This window comes from Phlebotomus papatasi, chromosome 2 (genome assembly GCF_024763615.1).
Source record: "Phlebotomus papatasi isolate M1 chromosome 2, Ppap_2.1, whole genome shotgun sequence".
Classification (NCBI taxonomy): Eukaryota; Metazoa; Arthropoda; class Insecta; order Diptera; family Psychodidae; genus Phlebotomus; species Phlebotomus papatasi.
This window is the reverse complement of record NC_077223.1, coordinates 33,750,335-33,771,719: the sequence shown is the minus strand read 5'-3', so window position 1 is coordinate 33,771,719 and position 21,385 is coordinate 33,750,335. Positions and strand designations below refer to the sequence as shown.

At 34.7% G+C, this 21,385-nt stretch overlaps 4 protein-coding genes across 5 annotated transcripts; 1 reads left to right on the top strand and 3 right to left on the bottom strand.

Moving 5' to 3' along the window:
* Positions 1 to 288: 288 nt before the first annotated feature.
* On the bottom strand, positions 289 to 13,665 carry LOC129803567 (golgin subfamily A member 1). Its single transcript, XM_055850236.1, has 7 exons — positions 13,073 to 13,665; positions 12,646 to 13,008; positions 7,245 to 7,664; positions 7,071 to 7,169; positions 1,292 to 1,605; positions 1,105 to 1,225; positions 289 to 1,021 (listed from the first exon to the last, which is right to left on the bottom strand). Exons 1-7 carry the CDS (start codon positions 13,220 to 13,222, stop codon positions 659 to 661), a joined length of 1,830 nt encoding a protein of 609 aa, XP_055706211.1. The 5' UTR covers positions 13,223 to 13,665; the 3' UTR covers positions 289 to 658.
* A 3,039-nt stretch (positions 13,666 to 16,704) lies between these two features.
* Positions 16,705 to 18,093, top strand: LOC129803578 (zinc transporter ZIP9-B). 2 transcript variants are annotated; one of them, XM_055850263.1, is made up of 3 exons: positions 16,712 to 16,919; positions 16,982 to 17,114; positions 17,183 to 18,093. In XM_055850263.1, exons 2-3 carry the CDS (start codon positions 17,019 to 17,021, stop codon positions 18,002 to 18,004), a joined length of 918 nt encoding a protein of 305 aa, XP_055706238.1. In that variant the 5' UTR covers positions 16,712 to 16,919; positions 16,982 to 17,018; the 3' UTR covers positions 18,005 to 18,093. The 2 variants fall into 2 exon arrangements, with proteins under 2 accessions (XP_055706237.1, XP_055706238.1); XM_055850262.1 differs by having other exon boundaries at positions 16,705 to 17,114.
* Positions 18,039 to 19,288, bottom strand: LOC129803585 (EKC/KEOPS complex subunit LAGE3). Its single transcript, XM_055850276.1, has 3 exons — positions 19,185 to 19,288; positions 18,996 to 19,124; positions 18,039 to 18,929 (listed from the first exon to the last, which is right to left on the bottom strand). The coding sequence occupies exons 1-3, from the start codon at positions 19,199 to 19,201 to the stop codon at positions 18,803 to 18,805; spliced, it is 273 nt and encodes a 90-aa protein (XP_055706251.1). The 5' UTR covers positions 19,202 to 19,288; the 3' UTR covers positions 18,039 to 18,802.
* Positions 18,158 to 18,782, bottom strand: LOC129803581 (uncharacterized). Its single transcript, XM_055850272.1, has one exon. The coding sequence runs from the start codon at positions 18,780 to 18,782 to the stop codon at positions 18,192 to 18,194; it is 591 nt and encodes a 196-aa protein (XP_055706247.1). The 3' UTR covers positions 18,158 to 18,191.
* Positions 19,289 to 21,385: the final 2,097 nt, after the last annotated feature.

Genomic DNA, 21,385 nt, shown 5'->3' with positions numbered 1-21,385 from the left:
ATGGCGTAGAGGCTGGGGAAACAGTCGAGACAGCAATCAACATACAGAAAAGTCGATACTGTAGTCGCATTTGAGAACAGTAAAGTGCTCAAAAATGCGCGGTTTTTCTCTGTTCGGAAAATATGCATAATCCCAGGAACCATTGCATGACCATTTGGGAGATCTACTCCTCTGTGAAGACCCAGGCAAGACAACTCATCCTCAAAAATACATTACATATTTGGATTTGAAAGAAACTCTTCAAAAAAAGAAACACAATTCTATTTTTTTCTCAATAAAACTCTAATAAATGTTCTCTCTTGTTATATATAATATAGTATAAATTAATTAATGGAATAGTGACTAAATAGAAGTGTTGATTGCATGAAGAATGAACCAGGTGAAGGGGAAAGAAGCCATCGAAATCCTCCAAGGAATGCAACATGAAACTAGTTGATCGTCCAGAGCTCTAAGTTCTTCCAGGAAGAATCGAAGAATGGGGAATTGACTCAAGGGGTGACACTAGAATGTGGATTTTAAAATCCACCTGATAAAATCGCTAAAGGTGTTATGTGTGCAAAAAATTGTCCTGGCATTGTGGTGACACTGTTTTTTTTTCTGAGGAGCAGGGAATGGTTTTGCACCACCAGAACACTCCATCCCCTCCACAGCATTTTCATTAACTCGGTGCTATTCTCGTCCCAAACCAACTACTCTTCCAATCCAGTGTCTCATGGAGAATTCTCTCCTCATCACCCGTCAAATGGAGCAATGTGGCCACAGCCTTAATCAAATGCCGAGCCTCAACTTCGCGACTCGTGAGAAATTTGAAGATGACATGCTTGAGATACTTAAAATTCACCTCATCCATCACAACAGCACCCTCCATCAGTTTCTCCGGGATCTTATCTGCAATCACCGGAAGTGCTTGTGTCTGGTGGATGTGATTGGATGTTGTAGCTGAAACATTATTATTACTCTTTATCTCCTGCTGAAGGGTCTTCTTCATGTCACCCAGCCTCTGATTGAGTTGTTTTATAACCTAGGGAAAAAAGATATATACCCCAAAAATTTACAGGAATTTTCTTTCCGGAACCAGAGACTCCTTTTCACCTTCCTCCTTACCTTATTCTTCTCACTGAGCTCCGTACTTAATTGATCAATTCTTGCCAGTTTATCCGTTTCCCCATCGAGAATAGACTGTAATTGCTGAATTTGTTGCTCCAGGCTCAATTCCCGGGCATCCCTTCGAAAAAAAAGAAATCCCATCAATCCAATTTTCAAACAAATTTCTTCTCTTCCTTTTCTCTACCTCTCCTTGAGTTCCGTCTTCAACTTCGTCATCTTCTCTGTCAACTCAGAAATTTCATCCTGTTCCTCACGCAGACTCTGCTTCAGAATCTCCTCACTCTGCGATATCTCTGCATTTTTCAGCACAATATTTGCCTTTTCAGCTCTCTCATGTTCCAATTTTGTCGATAAATCCCTGATCTTCTCATTCAATCCACCTATTTCATCCCTCAATTGTGCCTCAACTCGCCCATGAGCCTCTCCCTGCTCAGAGAGAAGCACTTCCGTGTCGTTGAGACGCCTCTTCAACTCCTCACTCTCCTCTGCGCATTTTTCCTGTTCCCACAAAAAATAAAAAAAAAATACAGAAAATGTCCAGAGATAAGAAATTGAGTGAAAAATGTTCTTTTCGCGTTTTTCACTGTGTCCAAAATCACAATTAGTGGATGTCTGTTATCACAGGTGCGTTAAACATTAAGTCAGTCAACATTCTAAGGGGTTTATAAATTTCAAGAGAGAGTACCATTTGATTTTAGTCATAAAATATATTAGTAAGAAAATCCATTTTTTTTATTTAATTAAATGATTATGAAGATAGGATAAAATAGTTAACAAAATAAAAAATTTTTACCAAAATTGTATTATTTCTCGTCACCTTAGCACCACTTTTCGCCACTTCCAAAATTTTTCATGTATACATGTTGTTAAAAAAAGTAGGCCATTTTTTACTTAATTAAATTAAAGTATCTACACCATTAGTATTTTTATTTCTCAACTTATTCAGTGTTATAACCAATTAAAAATAAATTATTTTAGTGAAAGCGACTGAAAGGGGTGAAATCACTATTAGAATAAATTATGCCAATAAAGAATAATAGTTTTTGCGGATCTAAAAGAACTATTTATTTATTTATTTTGATATACCGGGCTTTTTTTGCCATTTTGTACATATTTCGATTTACAAATTTTTATTCAGATTACATTGTGTATGAGAAATATGTCCATTCAGACGCTTCAGTCGTTTGCACCGGGCGGGACTCGAACTCACAACTGTGACAGTCGAGCCGGGGGTCACACCGTCCAAGAGCCGAATGCTCTTACCAATTGCACCACGGACCCCCTGGATCTAAAAGATCTTGAGTCATTTCAGTGCTCAAACTCAAAGAGAAGAACTAGATATATAATCCGGTTTTTTCAACTTATTACCGGTTTGGAGCTGAAACGGTTACAGATATTGACTTCTGGTCTTCGATGACCCCACCTCCATATTTCGTACTCGTAATGTGTCTTTCTCGTATATTTTTCAAAAATATTTAGCATTTTTTCGAAAGCTTGAGACCAAACGGTAAGAGATATCAACTTCCGATCTTTGATGACCCACCATCAGTCAAGGAGAGTTTTTTTTTTTTCATTTGCTCTTCACTCCCCATCGCTCTCTTTGAAAACCAAATATTTTGTATATTTCGAAAACGGCTTGAACAATTTCTTTAGTTTTGTATATCTTTTTGGAGTATGATCTAACAGTTGAATGTTGAAAAGAATTGTAAAGATAATCCGTGGAGGACTGCTTTTTCTAACGTTTGGACGTGAAATAGCATAAATTTAAACAGTGGATTAACGCTTAAGCGAAAAATTAAATCCGCGATTTCGGAGGTCTAATTTTTGGTAAGCTAGCCTCGGTTTGTGGATCTGGGCAGTGAATGTGTATTTGTATTCGACTGTACTCTGCATGTCGCAACTTGTTATCTATACCAACCTCTCTTTTTTTTGGGCGGTTTATTGTCAATGCATTGGCATTACTTTTCCATTCATTCACTGGAAAAATTCGAGACATAACAGCTGATAAATCTGCAGCTTCCCACACATGAACCCGAGACCTCACAGTCATAGAGCCACTACTCTATCCACTAATCCACTGAGGCCCCTTTGTTACTGGAAAGTACTCGCGTTATTCTTTCCATTCTGAAAACTTTCACATTCATTAACATCCATAATATTGATTCCCATTTTATTTAGAGAATACTAGCAAAGTCTGTAAGTTCAAGGTAATTTAAAATCGAGAAAAAGCCGGGGAATCTTGCTGAATTGAACGAAAACATTGACAAATTGACATTTTCTGTCATTTCAGAAAAACCCAAGATATGGGGTTACCATATCAGAAAAACAATTATCTACTTAGAGGCACTATTTCACATTCAGCATACGAAAATATATTATATCCTCCTGATCTAACTTTAACCCTAGAGTAGCGCTAATCTGTAGTTCAACTTTAAATCATTCTTTATTAAAACATTCAGCTATAAAAATCGACATTTTGAATTTTTGAAGGTCAGAGTTCAATAAGTCTGAAAGGTCTGAAAGCTTAATTTTAAACCGATTTGGTCAAATTTAAATTTCTTAGAAAGGTCTTGAAATTTCAAAGCAGGCTGCATCCGTCTTAATCAATAAATCGGATCGGAGAAGTACTTGTTAATGCCCAGCGCACAATAACTTTTGTTTAGTAAACATGTTTTTGACTATTCAATGAGAGTGAGTGAGATCTAGATCTCGCTCATTCCCATGGCAAATTTTGAAAACATCTTTACAAACAAAAGTTAATGTGCGTTGGTCATAATGAATTATTTTCTTGACTATTTCATTTCATTTGCACATAAGTATGTTACTGACGTCAAAACCATTCCAACATACGCACTTTTTACTCAATTTTAAGTTTCGGAACGATTTTCTGATTTGTAAATCAATTTCAGATATTTATTTATGTAACAATTTAAGGATATTCATGAAAAGCTCTATATTCTGAGTTCGAGCATTCCCGAAAGCTGGGACGCTTTGCTATCTCTTAAAAAAAATTAAAATTGTTTTGGAATCCTTATAAAAAAGTAAAAGATGGAAATTTAAAAGGGTACTCTGTGTCTTAATTTCCTTTTTAACTCCAATGTTTCTGAGTATAATTCCTCCCTTAATTAGAGATGGAAGTAAATGGAAAGATTTAAAGAGGAGTTAAGGTACAAAATAGGGATAAATAAGATAATTCATAAGAGAAAAATTAGACATGCAATTCTCGTTTCTGGAAACATGAGATTACATTGCTATTTGTTTCTTTGTTTCAGTTTCATACGTAATAAAAATTGCGATTATAAGATTCGAGCATAGTCTTAGATACCTATATGACTGAATTAAAAAAACCGTATAGAAATATTTTTTTTTTCAGAAATGTTTCTGGGTCTAATCAAAAGGTTTGTTTCTAATAATGAAACCACATTACAGGTGTAACAAGTTAAAGTCGAGTGTTTCAGTCACTTTCGTCAATTCAATTAAATTTCACCCCTTACACTTCATTTTAATAGAAAATGGTTTTTTATTATATATTAAAACATAATATTATTTACAAATGATTTTGAATTTGAAAGCATTTTTTGTATTATTCGTAGATAGTGTTCATTTCTTTCGTTTCTGCCTATAACACGATAATTAGGACGCGCTCGAAGTTGGTTTTTAGCTGGGAGCAAAACTTCTTAAAAAAAAGTTTTCCATAGCGCAAAATATATGAAGGTTAATTTAACTTTCTTATTCTTTGCGAAAGCATAGAAAATTACTGTCAGTGTGCCCAAAATATTTTTAAGGTACAGTAGACTCTCTCTCAAATGGGCATTTGGGGCGAAATGTCATCCGGTTTATCGATAGATTTGGGCGTCAAAGCCTTTGTAAATTCCACAAAAAGCGCTAAATTATAAAGAATCACGATAAAATAGGAAGAATTACAGCGAATTTGAGCAAATTAGTTTCATAATTAAACGTGAAAATTGTCAACAAAATTTTTCGCCCGATTGAAAAAGAGCCGATTGAGCGAGAGTCTACTGTAGCACCGGGTTTTACTACGGTAGTTTCAGAATGTAAGGTTAAACGATAAGTTATCGATTTTACGTTTAAAGAAAAACTATAAAAATTGCAAAAAATATCGGGCCTTGTACTCTCATCTGGTAAAAATTTCATTCTAGAATTTGAGGTTATGTGTGACCAAACCTCAAAATGTAGACCATTTCATAGAAATTTGAAATTCAATGCAAGATGAAATTTTATTAGCAAATTACCATGCCTGCGGCTTTTTTTATTTAACTAACAGTCTCGAAATATTTTAGATAGTTAGGATTTACTGTCGTTTGGATTTCGACTTATATTCGTTTTAAGTTCAAAGGACTTTTACAGCAATTATTCAGACATCTTGTTCTTATTTTTCAAGAATGCCTCTAGAGGACAAATTAAATGACTTTGTCATACAAAAATATATATAATAATTTTTTAAGGTAAGACCTCAGATAACCTAAATTTTTGCGAAATAGTTTATTGGCCAAATAAGAGAATGAGGCCTATTGTCCATTGTGATTATTATTGTTGCTAGTCCTAGACCATTTCTAATTAAGATTTTTTTTACAATATAATTTTAGGTTATGTATTTATCATAACCTAAAATATCATTTGAGAATTTTAATTAATATTTCGTTTAGTATGAATTTTCAGTAAATTAATTCAATATTATTGTGCAGCTTTACGGCGTTATCACACTTGCATATTAAAATTTTAATGTGATTCACATTAATTGTCGCTTGTGAGCGTCCAAATATGTTATTTGTATCTTTGAGTCACTTAATATTTGGAGTTTTTCAATTTATTGATAAAGAAGTGGACTTGGCCTGCAAAAAAAAAGTTTAAATTTACCTATAGCATAAATATTTTTCACATTAAAAAATTAAAGAGAAAATCGCATTAATGCTATAAATCAATTTATATCAAATTTTTCGGGCCAAATCTACCTTTTTATCAACAAATAGGTCAAATTTTGAATATAAAATGATTCAAGCACACAAATTACACATTTGGACCCTCACCAGCGACAATTAATGTGAATCATATTAAAATTTTAATGTGCAAGTGTGATTACACAGTTACACATTTTTTAAATACTTTTTCCTTTGGAAGTAAAATTTAAGATATTTACAAATTAAAGGCTGTTATAACCTCAAAATGTAACGTGTAAAAAATACTTCTTTATTTCATAATTTTATTTCTGAACTCCATTTTTCAGATTGTATTAGAAGAAGAAATTTGCCAAGTCTTCTTTTTATTAAAACTGCGTTAAGATTTTCAGAACTAAAAATAAAAATGCGTCTCTCATCCTCAATTCTTCATTATTTTATGTATTTTAGTACTTTGAATAGGCTTAAGACAGCGCAGTAAAAAGTATATTAAATGTTATGTGTGTCTGTTACGCATCTCTATAGATCAAACGGTGAGAGATATCGACCTGAGGTCTTGAAGGGATAGCCAATTCACTAAAAAATTGCAGAAATTCATTTTTTCGCATTTAAAAAGTGCAGAACTTTCCAATTCATGACTAGAAATTTGAGATTGAGGGTAATCATCATCATATCAACAAGAATAATTTTTCTATCAAAAAAGGGACATTGACTTTTCAACTGAGAAACCCTCAATGCGAGGAAATTATAAGCGAAACAATTGAATCATATAAAGTGACAAATAAAATAAAACAGACAACACAAACATAAAATACAATTAAATAAAAAAAACGTGTGTAGATTTCTAAAAAAACTCATTTTCATGTTTATTTATCGCATTGAATAACACAAAAAATAATAATTCTGAAAAAATATCCAAAAAAAAGGTGTTCTAAAAACTAGTGGAATGTTACGTCCCAGGAAGGAAAAACTAAGAATTTTGTGGGGAAAAAAGGAATGAGGATGAAAAGTGAGAGACTTTCAGGGAAATCTATCAGTACTACTCACGGCTTTGCTTCGCAAAAAAGCCACATCTTCCTCATTCTCGAGGCGAGTCTCCCTCAGAGTGGAGCTCAAGTCATCAACTTCTTCGCTGAGAAGTTTTATCTGCAAAAAAATAATATCAAATGGCAAAGTGAAAGTTAAGAGTTAAAATTTTTATTGGTGTTTTTTTTAACTAACTTTATTGTCTCTCTGCCGTATTTCTTCTTGGCATTTTTCCACTTCAAACTCCAACCTTTTGATTGTCTCGTGGAAATCATCTCGATCCTGCAATGCCTTCCTCTTCTCCGTGGTCTCCTCCGCCACTTGACGTGACAAACGACTAACTTGCGTCTCCAGGGCCAGATTTTGCCCACTCCATGAACTCTTAATGTCCGACAGATGCAGATGAGCCTCCTCGAGACGCTGTTCAAGCATTTTTCTCTCCTGCAGCAGGGATTTTACCTTCTCGTCAGCCGACGTCGTTAGAATAGACCTTGATTCCTCATAGATCTCAATACGACTCTTCAAATGACGATTTTCCTCCTCAACTGCCGCCAATGTTGTAGTTAAATTATTTTTCTCAAGCTGTGTGGAATGTCTCAAACGTTCAACTTCGTCCTAGAGGACAAATCCCAAGAAAAATCCAGCAATTTAGATAATCCTAATCAATATTTTTAGTTTGCAAATTTTTTTGATTTTAAAATAATTTAAAAAATAACAATTATTAAAAAAAAAACAAAAAAAAAATGAATGAGACACTTACTCCAACAATCTTTCCCGTAAAACTCAAAAAATTAACAACTGAAAATTAAGCACTTTGAAACGCTCCACACATTGTTTTTTTTTTCTGTGAATAAAATTTTGGTGCAACAATCCAAAATAAAAACACACACAGTGCCCTTACACACTCTTTTTCTTCCTTGTGAATTCACGATAACTAAACACATAATTTGATGGTATCATTTTTGCGTGAATAGAAAAATCTAATATCCATTTTTCTGTTCACGGATTTCTTTTTACTTGAATTATAAGGTTATGTTGAAACTAACCTATAAGAAACAAGGCTAAAAGGTTATTTTAGAATGCGAGGTTATTTTACAAGTCTAACTTAAAAAAAGTACCTTAATATATTAAGTTCTTTAATAGATATCGAAAGCGAATTGATATAATTCATTTACTTGAAATGATGCTTTAAACTTCATCATCAATAGCGGAGACTGGGGCAAAAAGTCACAAATCGAAAAATTCAAAATTCAATATCTTCCAAGGTGAAAAAGATAGCGGCTTAAATTTCTTTCCATAGATAGTCTCCATAGACTTTCTTCAATATCGTAAGTTTCTTAGAATGTAGAATTCGAACAAGGAATTTAGAAAATAAAAAATATCGAAATTTTTAGCCCTATTTTTGAAATATTTTTCTTGCAGAAGATAACAATTATTACCTATTTATTTTCCAAAATTGATGCACTGGTGAATATTTTCTAAATAATTTGGATTCTTTGAATACGAATTCGCTATTTATTTTAGAATTTCACAAAAGTTCTTTTCTCCAGAAATCCTTTTATTAAAAATGGCCACTTGGGGTAAAAAGTAACAAAAGTTATAGAGCAAAAAGTAACAAAAAAGCGAAGCAATTTCTGATGTCTCACGGCGAAAAGAAACGTCATTACCATGTCTCGCCGCTTGTTGTTTGCATTGGTCAAACGATTTGCAGTCTTTTGTGTGTTTTTTCTAAAATAGCTTGAAAAGCGCTTTTCTCGTTTTCTCACTTTTCTCGCAGAGAAAACGGTGTTTTACAAAGGTGTAGATGAATAAATTTTCTCTGAAAATATGTCCTCTAGGTATTTTTTCAAATTTACGGAAGCCCTAATGAAGCGAATCAAAATATTATAATACCCCATGCCTGGTACTATTTGCCCCATCATTTTTGAGAATAGTCACAAAATTACCTTTTAGAAATTGGCTCGATAAACGTATTTCCTTACAAAATAGAGGAAAATTACTTTCACAAAGTTGTAGAGCGGTAAATTTCCTATAAAACTGCGCTAATTAGAAATTTTTGAAGCGCTCGAGTAGCTTGTAAAAAAAAATAAAATATCCGTTTTTTGACTTTTTGCCCCAGTCTCCCCTATCGGTTTACTGGGCGCACAGCGAGTAGGGTTATAAATATGTATATATGCTCTTAATATTTGATTAGCATCAAAATTTGGCCTGAGAAGCCAAAATCTGTGAAAGTTAATCAACTAGCATTATATTTTACTGTTCGTACTCAAAGAGAAAGCAGTTAATTGACATTTTTTTTCCCACTTGTCACCGTCCTAAAGCTTAAACAGTAAGTTATATCAAGTTGCGGTCTTCGGTAACCCCCCACAAAAAACGATATCTCTTCATAGAAATAAAAATATTTAGTAAAGAAATCGTCAGGGCCAATTTTTTGCAAAGTTCGAAAAACCTCATTTTTGACCTATTTTTGGGGGACAGGGAACACATTAAAGGGGAGGGGGGAAAATAAAACAGGTTGGGTTCGAGATAAGGTCATTTGAGGAGGGGTCATCGAAGACCGGAAGTTGATATCTCTTACCGTTCCAATTTTCTTTTTTTCTTTGATCCCCCCCTTATCCTTGATATAGGTCTGAAGCCTATCGACTTATTGTGACCAAGATCCCTTCAAATTTTATATGGGTCAAGAGACTGAAAAGTGCGAAAAACAGTATTTTCAAAATAAATCTATTACCGTACTTTCCCGATTCATCACCGATTATGACCGATGCAGTCGGCTTAAGAATTAAAAGATCTTTCAAAAAAGTCCAAATTTAACCAAATCCGTTGAAAATTTTCGTAAATGTTTGTGAATTCCTATGGGGGACTTGCGAAATGCTCATAAATCGTATAATCCACAAACAAGTTTGTAAAAGTTTGTACTTTTTTCTCAAACCTTGTTCATAAGATGATCAATTGACGAGCATTTTTGTACTTTTACAAACATTTGATTGTAAATATTCGTAAATACACAAAAAATGTTCGTAAAATTTTGTAATTTGTTTGTAAATGTTCGTCAGGTAAACAAAAATTTACGAACAAATGACGAAATTTTACGAATATTTTTTGTGTGTTTACGAACAAATGTTTGTAAAAGTACAAATAATGCTCGTCAAGTCATCATCTTATGAACAATGTTTGTGAAAAAGTACAAACTTTTACGAACTTGTTTGTGGGTTATACGATTTACGAGCAATTTCGTAAGTCCGTAACAGGAATTCATAAACATTCATGAACAGTTTTACAAAATATTTTTTTCTGTGTAGACGTTTTTTCCACCATCTCCTCCAAAACCATGTTTTTTTGGTTTTTCTCGAAAACGGTTCCTACGATTTCTTTTATTTTTGGATATGTTTTGGAGGTGGTCCAGGCGAACATTTCGTCCGATCCTTCCCAAGGACTAAAAAAAATCGTTATCTTGGATTTTAAAGATCAAAGGTCAAACGACTTTGGAGGGCCTATTTTTCAACCGATTTGATTAAATTTGTTTTTGTTTTTGGAAAGGTCTTGAAATTTCCAACCCGATTGCATCGCTCGTAATCGGTAATCAATCGGTAAAGTATCCGTAAATGACCAATTTTTTTTTTAAATACTCTTTTTTTGCTGTCCATAAAAAACGCTAATTTTGATTTCATAAAATTTTCATGATCCAAAAGGTGTGCTGGAGTCATTAATACTTCCGGCATACCATTTAGGTCAGGAAAATTTCATGAAATCAAATTTCACATCCTTAAACGTTTTGACAATATATATCTCATTCTTTCTCACTCCAAATTCGATAGAGCTAAATTAAAATTGCTGTGAAGTTTAATACAAGAAGAAGAGTGCAAAAAAGTGAGATAGACATTATTATGCTATAAGCTTGAGAAAAAAAGAAATGCAGATTTCGGCTTCATGGAGTTTTTCTGATCTAAAAGGTGTGTTTGAGCTGTAAATGATCAAAATCGATTCTTTCTGTTCGAATTTGAAGTATTGTTCTTAAAATTAACTTTACTACCGACTAAAATTGATTTACTTTCAAAAATCGATTTTTCAATAAACAAAATCAATTTTTTTATCTGTCTAAATTAGTAGCTTTGCTGTATAAAACTGTGTTTTCTTCTGACCAAAAATTGTTTAGTTAATACCCTAGTCAAAATTGATTTATTGGCAAAAATCGAGGTAATATTGATCAGAGTCAATTTTTTCTGTTCAATTTTATACTTTTCTATTCAAATTTAATTTCTCTACTAGACCAAAATAATTTGGCTAATGACCGAAATTGGTTTTTATTCTCGTCAAAATATTTTTTTTATCAAAATATAAAAAACATTCATTTTTTTTTAATCTATGCTTTTTATGATCAAAATTGATTTTATACCAATCAAATTATTTTTTTCGGGAATAAAATTTATTTTTCTTACGAAAATCAATTTTTACTACCTAATAACTATATTTCACCAATAATATATAATTTTTTTTTTAATAAATTATTAGTTCACTGAATAAACTATTTTTTAACTGACTTTTTACTGAATGGATTTGAATTTTTATGCTTCCGGCACACCTTTTAGATCAGTAAAATTTTATGTAATCGAAATTCATATCCCTTTCTTTATGGCTCCGGCACACCTTTTAGATGAGGAAAATTTCGTGAAGACGAAATTCGCATCTCTTTCTTTCTCACACATCTTGCAATGTCTATCTCATTCTTTTGCTCTTCAAATTCGATTGAGCTAAATTGAATTTGGTGTGATAGTTAAAAGAAGAAGAAGAGTACGAGAGAATGAGATAGACATAAGCAAAGCGTGTGAGAAAGAAAGGGAGTCGAATTTTGACTTCATGAAATTTTCCTGATCTAAAAGGTGTGCCGGAGCCATTATCAAACGTTTTACCTATGTATATCTCGTCTATCTTGTCCTACTCTTTCGGAATCTTCTTCTTCTCTTAAACTTCAGACCCAACTAAATCTAGTTCAAGCAAATTTTGACTGTGAAAGAGTGAGATAGACGTATGCAAAACATTTGAGAAAGAAAGTGATGTCAGTTTTGATTTCATGAAATCCATGAAATTTTCTTGGTCTAAAAGGTGTGCAGGAGGCTTCATTGACCATATTTATCAAAAAAAAATCCCCATTCTACTGCTTGATTTAAGGTATATGGCAAATTATTTTTTTAAACACTGCAAATTAGTCTTAAATCGCTGAATTGAATATTAAAATAACATTTAACTCCCAATTTTTATAGATTTCGCCCTTGTTTTCTCTAAGTTTAATCAAAATCTCGCATTCCAAAATAACGTTAATCTCTTAAAACTCTTTATAGAAAATTTGATTAGCCGCGCTTAAAAATTTTGAAACTTGCCGCCGCGAAAAAAATCTTCCACCAACACCTCTGACATCGCGAAAATTTAAGTAAAAATATCCTAAGCGAAAACTCAAAAATTGCATAAAAAGCATGAGAATCTGTGAAATGAGGATGAGAGAGCGTGTTCTCTAGAGAAATTTTCCTGGAACTTCTGAGGAAAATTTCAAAAAAGCACGAATGATGTGGCATCAAAATGTTAAGCAAATCCAAGTTACCTTGGCATCCTCCAGCATGGGTTCGAGTTCCTGAAGACGAGCCAATTCACTGCGACACTGATCGAGTTGCTGTTGCGTCTGCTTGAGAGCCTGAAGTCTGTCCACAGCTTCCTGATCGCGAAACATCACCAAATTCTTCAATTTGGAGATCTCTTCTAGCTGGAGATTTTGAATTTTGTCCTGCTCCTCACATATTAGATCCTTTTGCACTTGACTCACTCTCACAGATTCCTCCAGAAGGGCATTGGCTTTCTCCAGGCGATCTTTCTCCTCAGTCGCTGTCTCCAGCTTCTTCGATAATTCATCGCACTTTGCTTCGATGTCATTGCACTGTAGTCTCAGGGCAGCAATCTCAGCATCCTTCTGCAAGTACCAGAGGATTGCTCTAGAATCTGGACATGTATGACCTGGAAGATGACCCACAAACCTGTTCAATCACCGACAAATCATCAATGGAAGTCATGCTGTTGAATGAATCCAGCCTCCCACGGTGATACCGTCTCCCAGAAGAACGTGGCAGTGTTGGGACATCACTGCCCGTCTCCTCCTTGATCTTATTCTTCAACGAAGCAAACATCCTGTCCAAGAAATCCTCCACTTTCCTCACAAATTATCACCCCTCACTCAAAAGAAATTCGGTTTGTGCTCTTATATCACTGCCTCATTTCCTTCTAAATTCCACACCGGCCAATTCACAATGAAATTTTATTCCCACCCACTCTGTACTTCGCAATTGCACCAATTTTCATGTGAATACGTAAACATTTGCGATAAAAATGAGGTGTTAAGCGATAAAAGGCCCCCCTTTGGGAGGACTTCCACTTGAACACGTTTTTTCACAAAAAATACCAGTTCCTGCGATTTTTCTCCAACACTATCACATCCACGGAGTTTTGGGCAATGATTTACACTAATTTTTCACTCATTTTTGCCAATATTTTCACAAAAAAAGAGGATTTTAGAAAATTTTCGGGTGATTTGCAAATGCTGACATAATTTTCCACTGACAACTGGCATGCTAGTGAGGGTGTGGGTGACGCATATTCCGGAAAAGTTTGGCGGGCAACGATTGATGTAAAAAATGTAATCAGTGTAATTAAATAAGAGATATTCAACAAAATTTGTAAGAAAAAACACAGTTTCAGAAGGACTAGAGATCCTTGCCCATTTAATAATAGAATTATCAAAAGTTTTCAAAACTATTTATTCAATTCAAATCCAAAAAATACAAAACAAGGATGAGATATCGTCAGTTAAATCAGCATTTGTCGTAACTTCATTTTTGCGATTATACATATTTGGAATCGACGTAATTTTGTTTATTAAACGCACTTGAGAAAAAGAAACTGTTATAGGCCCAATAAAAATTATTTTAAGTAAAAATTAACGAAGTGCCCTTAATTAAATAAAAATATATCAAAATTTGTCGTTACTTCCATTTTTAGTGAAATTTCGACAAATTTCCTTACAAAATTTTCTCTAATCAGCATTTGTTGTAATTTCTTTTGCTCACTTGGGTGGCTTGCAATTTGCAATATGCAGCAAAATTGTATTATTTCTCAATAAAACGTTCATAAACTTTCCCAAATATCCAAAGGCAGTGCTGCTAATAATGCGATATTAAATCATTTTAATGCAATATTTGCAAGAAAAAGGAGGTATATCTTCCCTGTCCATATGTCATTAATTTTAAATAAAACAAGCGACTCGGCGCACAAAATTTATTCAATAAAGTTTATAAAATAAAAGCTTTGGGATAGGGATAATAATTTAATTGCCTAATTTAGTCAATTAAAGGCGATTATTATCACTAGAATAATTCAAATTGATATAATGCATTTTAGAAATGTGTCGTAACTTCCAAAATCTTTATACATTGGAAGTTACGATAAAATATTATTGTGTTTCTTCTAAGGTATATCTCAATATCTCAGCATTTAAAGATTTTCACGAGTTTACTTTCAGTTTATTAGTGCCACTTTTATTATTTTGATTCAAAAGTATTGCATTTGGGGCTAATTTTTAAGGAAAATAAAGCTGACTTGAAAATTTCGTCTCCTGAAAATTTATCAAAAGGAAGTTACGACAGTTACGACAAGTGCTGATTTAACTGACGATATGGTAAAAAATGTACACCATGTTCCAGCGTTCCATCTTTTTTTATATTTTTATTTATTATTTTTATTTATTTATAAATTTATATCTGTTATAATTTTAAGCATAACTATCTAAAATCTAAAACACATAGAATCGCTGAATTTAGTCATTTTTTAATAATTTTAAATTGGATTGAACATAAAATTTCTAGAAATTTGTAATTTATCACAGCCAGGACACATTCTGCGAGATTTTTCTTTCTATTTTAAATATTGTGTGATATTTTTGTTTGCGAATGACTTCGGATAAATGTATGATCCCAGCAACGAAAGAGTTCCCTGTTCGACTTGTCGCGACGGTGGCGGCCTCCCAAATGTTCAGAAAGTGGTGGCCATCCAAGAGAACTATTGCTTCAACCGCGTTCGCTTTTTCCCAGCCCGTACGCATTTACATTGGACCGAACCCTGTTCCGAACGCGTTTGCTGAACGGTGTTCAAACAGGGAACTTTCGTTGCTGGGATAGTAGGATAGAGTGATACCAGCAGGACAGTGGTACAAATTGGACAATTCCGCGCGTACAAGTTGGACAGGGAATCTTTTCTTTATAAATAAAGTAGTAAATTTTTATTTGTAGATTTTTTATGCTATAGTTTTATTATGTGGTTCCGAGTGCTGCAAATAAGGTGAAAGTCCAAAAAAATATATAAATAAAAATTAAGTTCCTGTTTTTGTCAAGAAAAAATTCCCTGTCCAACTTGTACCCGCGAAATTGTCCAATTTTTACCCTTGTCCAACTTGAATCACTTTAGCCCACTTAAAATGACTCTTGTCTCTTATAGGATATTATTTATCTGTTATCCAGTAGGATTCCCAAAACCAGTAGAAAGAGTTGTAAACAAAACGACTCCTGAAGTGACTCTCACACAGTTTTTTTTTTTTTTTTTTGAAAATTTATAAGAAGTCATCTCAACTGAAGATTTTCTAATTTTCTAATGGTTGTGGAGGAACTTAGCGAACTACTTCCGTTACGAAAGCTTCACTTCATACAAGTTTATCAATAAATTACTGTTTTTATTTTATATTTTGGACACAAATAATATTAATTCAGAGTGGAAAATGTAATGAGAACAATTTGGTTCAAACGACCACTTGTTTAAAAAATTGCAATTAATGAGTAAATTTGGTGATTTCACATTTATTTGAGCAATCACATTTGTGCTATTTTAGCGTATTTAAATTTGTTTTTTGTGGAGCGAGTAGTGTTAGAAAATCTATCAATTCAACTCATTTTTGTTGCAAAATAACGCATACTTACCATCCACAATGATCTTAAAAAATTAGAAATATTTATTTGAAAAGTCAAAAAAGAAACATTCTTATTTCTTGATTCTGCAAGGTAGCTGAGGTACATCTTTCCACACTGAGTTTTTACAACGCAATTTAAATTCAAATTATACCCAAAATGTAACGGTCTTTGTGTTAATACATCCTAAAATGAATAAATATTTAAAATCAAAATGAATTCATTGATTATTCGAAGATAATATACATAATTTTAATTAATTCAGAGGCGGTTCTTGAAACAGAATAAACGTCAAATGAGATATGTACGTCAATGGTCAAAATGCTACTAGAACAAACTTATTTTGACGTTTATTCGGTTTTAACGGTTCTTGCGCACCTCTGAATTAATTTATTTCCATGGCCGAAATTACATTCAAAGTGGCCGAAATTAGAAGCTGTCTGAACTTTGGCACACTTCCCCTAATTTGATTCATGTTTACATCATGCATCGGAATTTTAAATATTAAATAGGGAGAAAATAGAAAAAAATAATAATTTGGGCACTTCTTACTTCCAGTACTTACGTTTTGCTGTCCAAGACTTCGACCGTTACTCCCTTGCATAGATTTAATTACACGTATTTTAATATGCGTCTTTTTTTATTACACTTGCCACTGTTGCTGTCACGCACATTCGGAGTGTCCGGAAAAGCTTTCTCCGCAAATGAGATTTTGTGCCTCGACTCTGGGACACGTGTAAATAATCCAAAATAATCAATAAATCCGATCCCTCACGGTGAAAAAAGTGCTGGCGAGGGAAAATGTGTAGACAAAGTGTTGGCATCAGCAAAAAGTATCACCAATAAGTGGCCACTGAGTGGCGTTTTGTGAGCTGTAAAGTTTCCTCGACGTCTTTTGGTCTGTCCCCCATCTGAATTTCTCTATTTATTTCTGAGCTTCCGCCCCAACCGTGGGGAGAGAGTGCTTCACATAATGGATGAGACTCTGATGCTACTATGCCTTGTGGTGGTGATGCTAATTGGATCCTATTTAGCAGGAAACATTCCACTGGTTGTCTCACTTTCTGAGGTAAGATTTTTTTTGTTGCTCAAAATCTTGAGATTTGGGAATTTGAAACTGTGTTTGTGGGCGTTTAGGAGAAATTGAAGGTGGTATCGGTATTTGGAGCTGGTCTTCTCGTGGGAACTGCCCTGACTGTGATAATCCCCGAGGGGATTCGTGCACTCTATGACGATGCAACTGTGACTCCAGTGTCTCCGGGGAATCATGTTGATACCTCGTCGAAAGACACACTGCCAGAAGCTCCTCATGCCCCAGAACATTCCTCAACTATTGGCCTGTCACTTGTACTGGGCTTCATCTTCATGATGCTGGTGGATCAGATCTCCACGAGGCGCGATGGATCCACTGAACGCAATATGACTGCCACAATTGGACTGATTGTCCATGCGGCAGCTGACGGTGTGGCACTGGGAGCAGCTGCTCACACTAGTCACCACGATGTCGAAATGGTGGTCTTCCTGGCCATAATGCTTCACAAGGCACCAGCTGCATTCGGTCTCGTGTCCTTTCTGCTTCATGAAGGCTTCGATCGTCACCGTATCCGGAAGCATCTAGCCCTGTTCTCATTGTCTGCACCTCTGCTGACACTCCTGACCTACTTTGGCATTGGACAAGAGCAAAAGGAGACCCTGAACTCCTTCAATGCTACAGGCATTGCCATGCTCTTTTCAGCCGGAACTTTTCTCTACGTGGCCACAGTACACGTCCTACCGGAACTCACTCATGGCCAGACATCTCCTGGCGGTGGTTCTGGGCCCCACTACAGCCATTTGGAGCAGGGCGGGGCAGCTCCGGCCAAAGGAGGAGGATACGGGGGTCTAAGGAATTCAGAATTAGTGATTCTCATCTGTGGTGCCCTTTTGCCACTGCTCCTCACCATGGGCCATCACCACTGAAGCCCCTGGAGGCCAAAAAACAAAACCATACCAATGTACTGAACATTTTTTATTCAATACAGATCGCACTTTGATGTGTGTCCTTTCAATTTGTTTTTTTTTTTTATTTTACCTAAAAAAAGCCATCAAAACATAAACAAAAACACAGGTGAAAAAAGTCGATAAGTTTTCGGAAAATCGATAAGTTTTATTTCCCGCCTCCATAGAGTTCCGGACACACCGAAGAAAGAGGGAGATCACAAACTTTTGGGATTTGTTTCTTCCTCCTCAATTGCTGCAGATAATTTGGATTTTCTCTCAGAAAGCACCTGGTATCTTCTGGACAATCACAGAAATCATGGATTGTGATTTCTTCTTCAACATCTTCAGAATTTTCATGATTTTCGCAGAATTTTTGGATTTCCCATGAATCTTTTGGAGTTTTCACCGGTTTCTTGCAATAACCCTTCCCTCCCGGAGGCTTGAACAGGCATGGTGTCACAGAGAAGGGATCTTTAACTGTAGATATGTCACAGGGATGAGGTGTAATGGTGAGATTTATGCCAGGATAGATGAAAAAGGCAAAAAGGGAAACTGCCACGAGGATAAGCATTGGGATGAAAATGGCAAAATATTTGTCCGGGAGGTATGTTAGGCTCAGCATATCCCTGAGGATGGTGTCAGGAACAAATGCCCATATCACGTACATGATAAAGAGCGTCTTGAAGAGGAGGAACATGGAAAAACCATAAACAGCCCGAGTGGCTGTTGGTCCGGGAGAGTGTTCCGGAGGAGCCATTACACCCTGCCCTGAATCTCTCAGTAGTGATGATACTTCTCAGTTGGTGGACCAAATGCCAGCATCGTCTCGCAGGAGAGAAGCAGGGAATCGAAGAACGACGTCAAACCAGTTCTCAAACTTTTAGCTGATGTTCCGGTAAAATTCCTGCAATTTACCCAGAATTTCTATGACGCAATTTCAAGTTTATCTTCTGAAAATTGAGAAACTCACACAACAAGTAAATTTCCCTCGACAATCAGCGATTTTTCCACGTGATTCCTTTTGGGTTCGGCGTCGAGGCGCAGAACGTCGTAGGCAATTTGTGCGTGTCGATCAGTCGGGAATGGCACTCTAATTAACCTAAATACCAACAATATTATTAGCAAGAATGCTATATGAGATATTTGTCCTGCAACTCACACTTCCAAATCACTCATTCTTCAGCCAGATTTCCTATAAAGCCCAACTTTTCCTGCAGCCTTTCCGAACACTTTTTGACAACCTCAAAGTAAACAAAGACACCAGCGCCAATATTTCAAAAAATGAACTAAAAATCGAAATCCCGCCCAAAGTGTGCCATGATTTTTTTTCTCAAGTTTGTTTTTGTTTCCTGGTAGAAGAAAATGCAGAAAAAATGTAAGTAGAAAGTCTTCTAAATTATCCATTGTCCCTCAAATTTGTCCAAATAACCCTCATGCAGAGGATATTAATGAAAATTATCTCGATAGTTAGCTTGTTTGCATACAGTGAGGGCGGCATTTTTTCTACCCCTTTTTGGAAGTTAAGAAAACACTCTTTCTTCCAGAGAAATCCTTTCTTGAAGCTATTTGACTATTAAATTTGCTTTGGTGATTTCTTCTTGAGGCACACTACATTAAAAACATTCCATTATGCATGGGTCGTAAAATTTAGATTTTTTGAGGGATGTTTTAAAATAAATCATCTGCCGACAAGATTTTTAGGGCAATTCGTCCTCTCTCTGAATTTTCTCTAATTCAGGCAATTTTCACTCAAAAGGAAAACAGTTTCTTTGAGATCATCTGCGTCTTAGAGTATCAATTATCTTAGAATTACCTAAAAAGTCACAGATATTGCTAATCAATAAGAAAACAGCAGCGAAGATCCATTTCCAAGACACTGTAAATAGGGGAGACTCGGGGAAGTTTAGAGAAGGGCTACATTGTGCAATTAGATTTTTACTCAAGAAACAAAAATTGAAAAATACCAAAGCTCTGTAAAGTTATGAATTAAGTAAACAAGGGTAAAGTGTTCCAATCTTTGCGAAATGCTCGAACTCGTGACTTGGATGCTTTCAAAAGTATTTTTGCATAATTTACCATTTATCTGTTCACAAACGATTGGATGGAACCGATTCAAAATCATTCAAAATATCCCCAAAATTAGGAATAATAAAGTTGACTTTCGGACAAAAATTATTTATCGGTTCATAACTGCTTGCAATTGGTTCAGTCTTGTTAGAAATTTTAAGACCTTTCCAATACAGTAGACTCTTCGATATCCAGCACTTCGATATCCGGGTGACAGGCTGCCAAACACTGGCGGTTGATATATTCAAAATTATTTTCACTAAACATGAAGTTTGTCCAGAGTGAATTAAAGTATTATTAACATTGTATCGAAGTTTTTAATACATAATTGTGATAAAAAATGAAACATAAGCACACCATGAAGAAAATTCTCTTTTTCTTTGTCAGACAGAAAATAAATTCACACTGCACAAAATAGAAAAACCGTTGATCATTCAAAAAACCAAAATGTCATTTTGTCCCCCAGTCAGCCGGATATCGAAGAGTCTACTGTAAGTCCAAACATGATGCCAATCACGTTCTCTAATCTGATAAGAATAATACGTTGAAGAAGATTCACAATTATCAGAACTATGAGTAACCTAAATATGATAGTACAGGATCTCTCAAATTCTGGCAATTGGAACCGAAATGTTACCCGAATCACAGAGAAATTCGAGCGTGATATTGTTTAACCCTACTCTTTCGCGTCATTAGGGTCATATATGACCCGGGGAAAAAAACATTTTTTTTTGACTATTTGCATTAATTGAAATCTATCGGATTGTGCACGACATCATAATAGAAGGATGTAAGATTCTTGCCTAATTTTCTCAAGACTCCAGATATTCAGGAAAAGAAAATATTTGAGATCAAAAATCACGAATTTCGAACTTTGTGAAATGACTTTTCTTTTTCAAAATTTTTTATATTAATTATTTTTTTCAGCAAAAAGTTCTTTAGAAACACAAAATAGAATATCCAAGGATTGTATATTGCATATTTTGATATAAATAAACTACTCTCAATTTTCCAGAAAAGCGTGTAGAATTTTCCGGGTCATATATGACCCTGTGGTCGCCAAGGGTAACAGTGTTTTCGTCCCAAACCTATAGCGAAATGTAGTTGGGACATTGTTTTTCTTTGTGAAATGCAGGTGGGACATCTTGCTCCTGGACATTTCATCTTATATCTGATGAATTATAACATATTTTGCAATATTTTAGAGTATTCCGCAAGCGTCTCATATTGTGCAATTGTATTGTGTGTGAATAAATATGTGGATAAGTTTATTTTTGCCAAATACCACTCAAA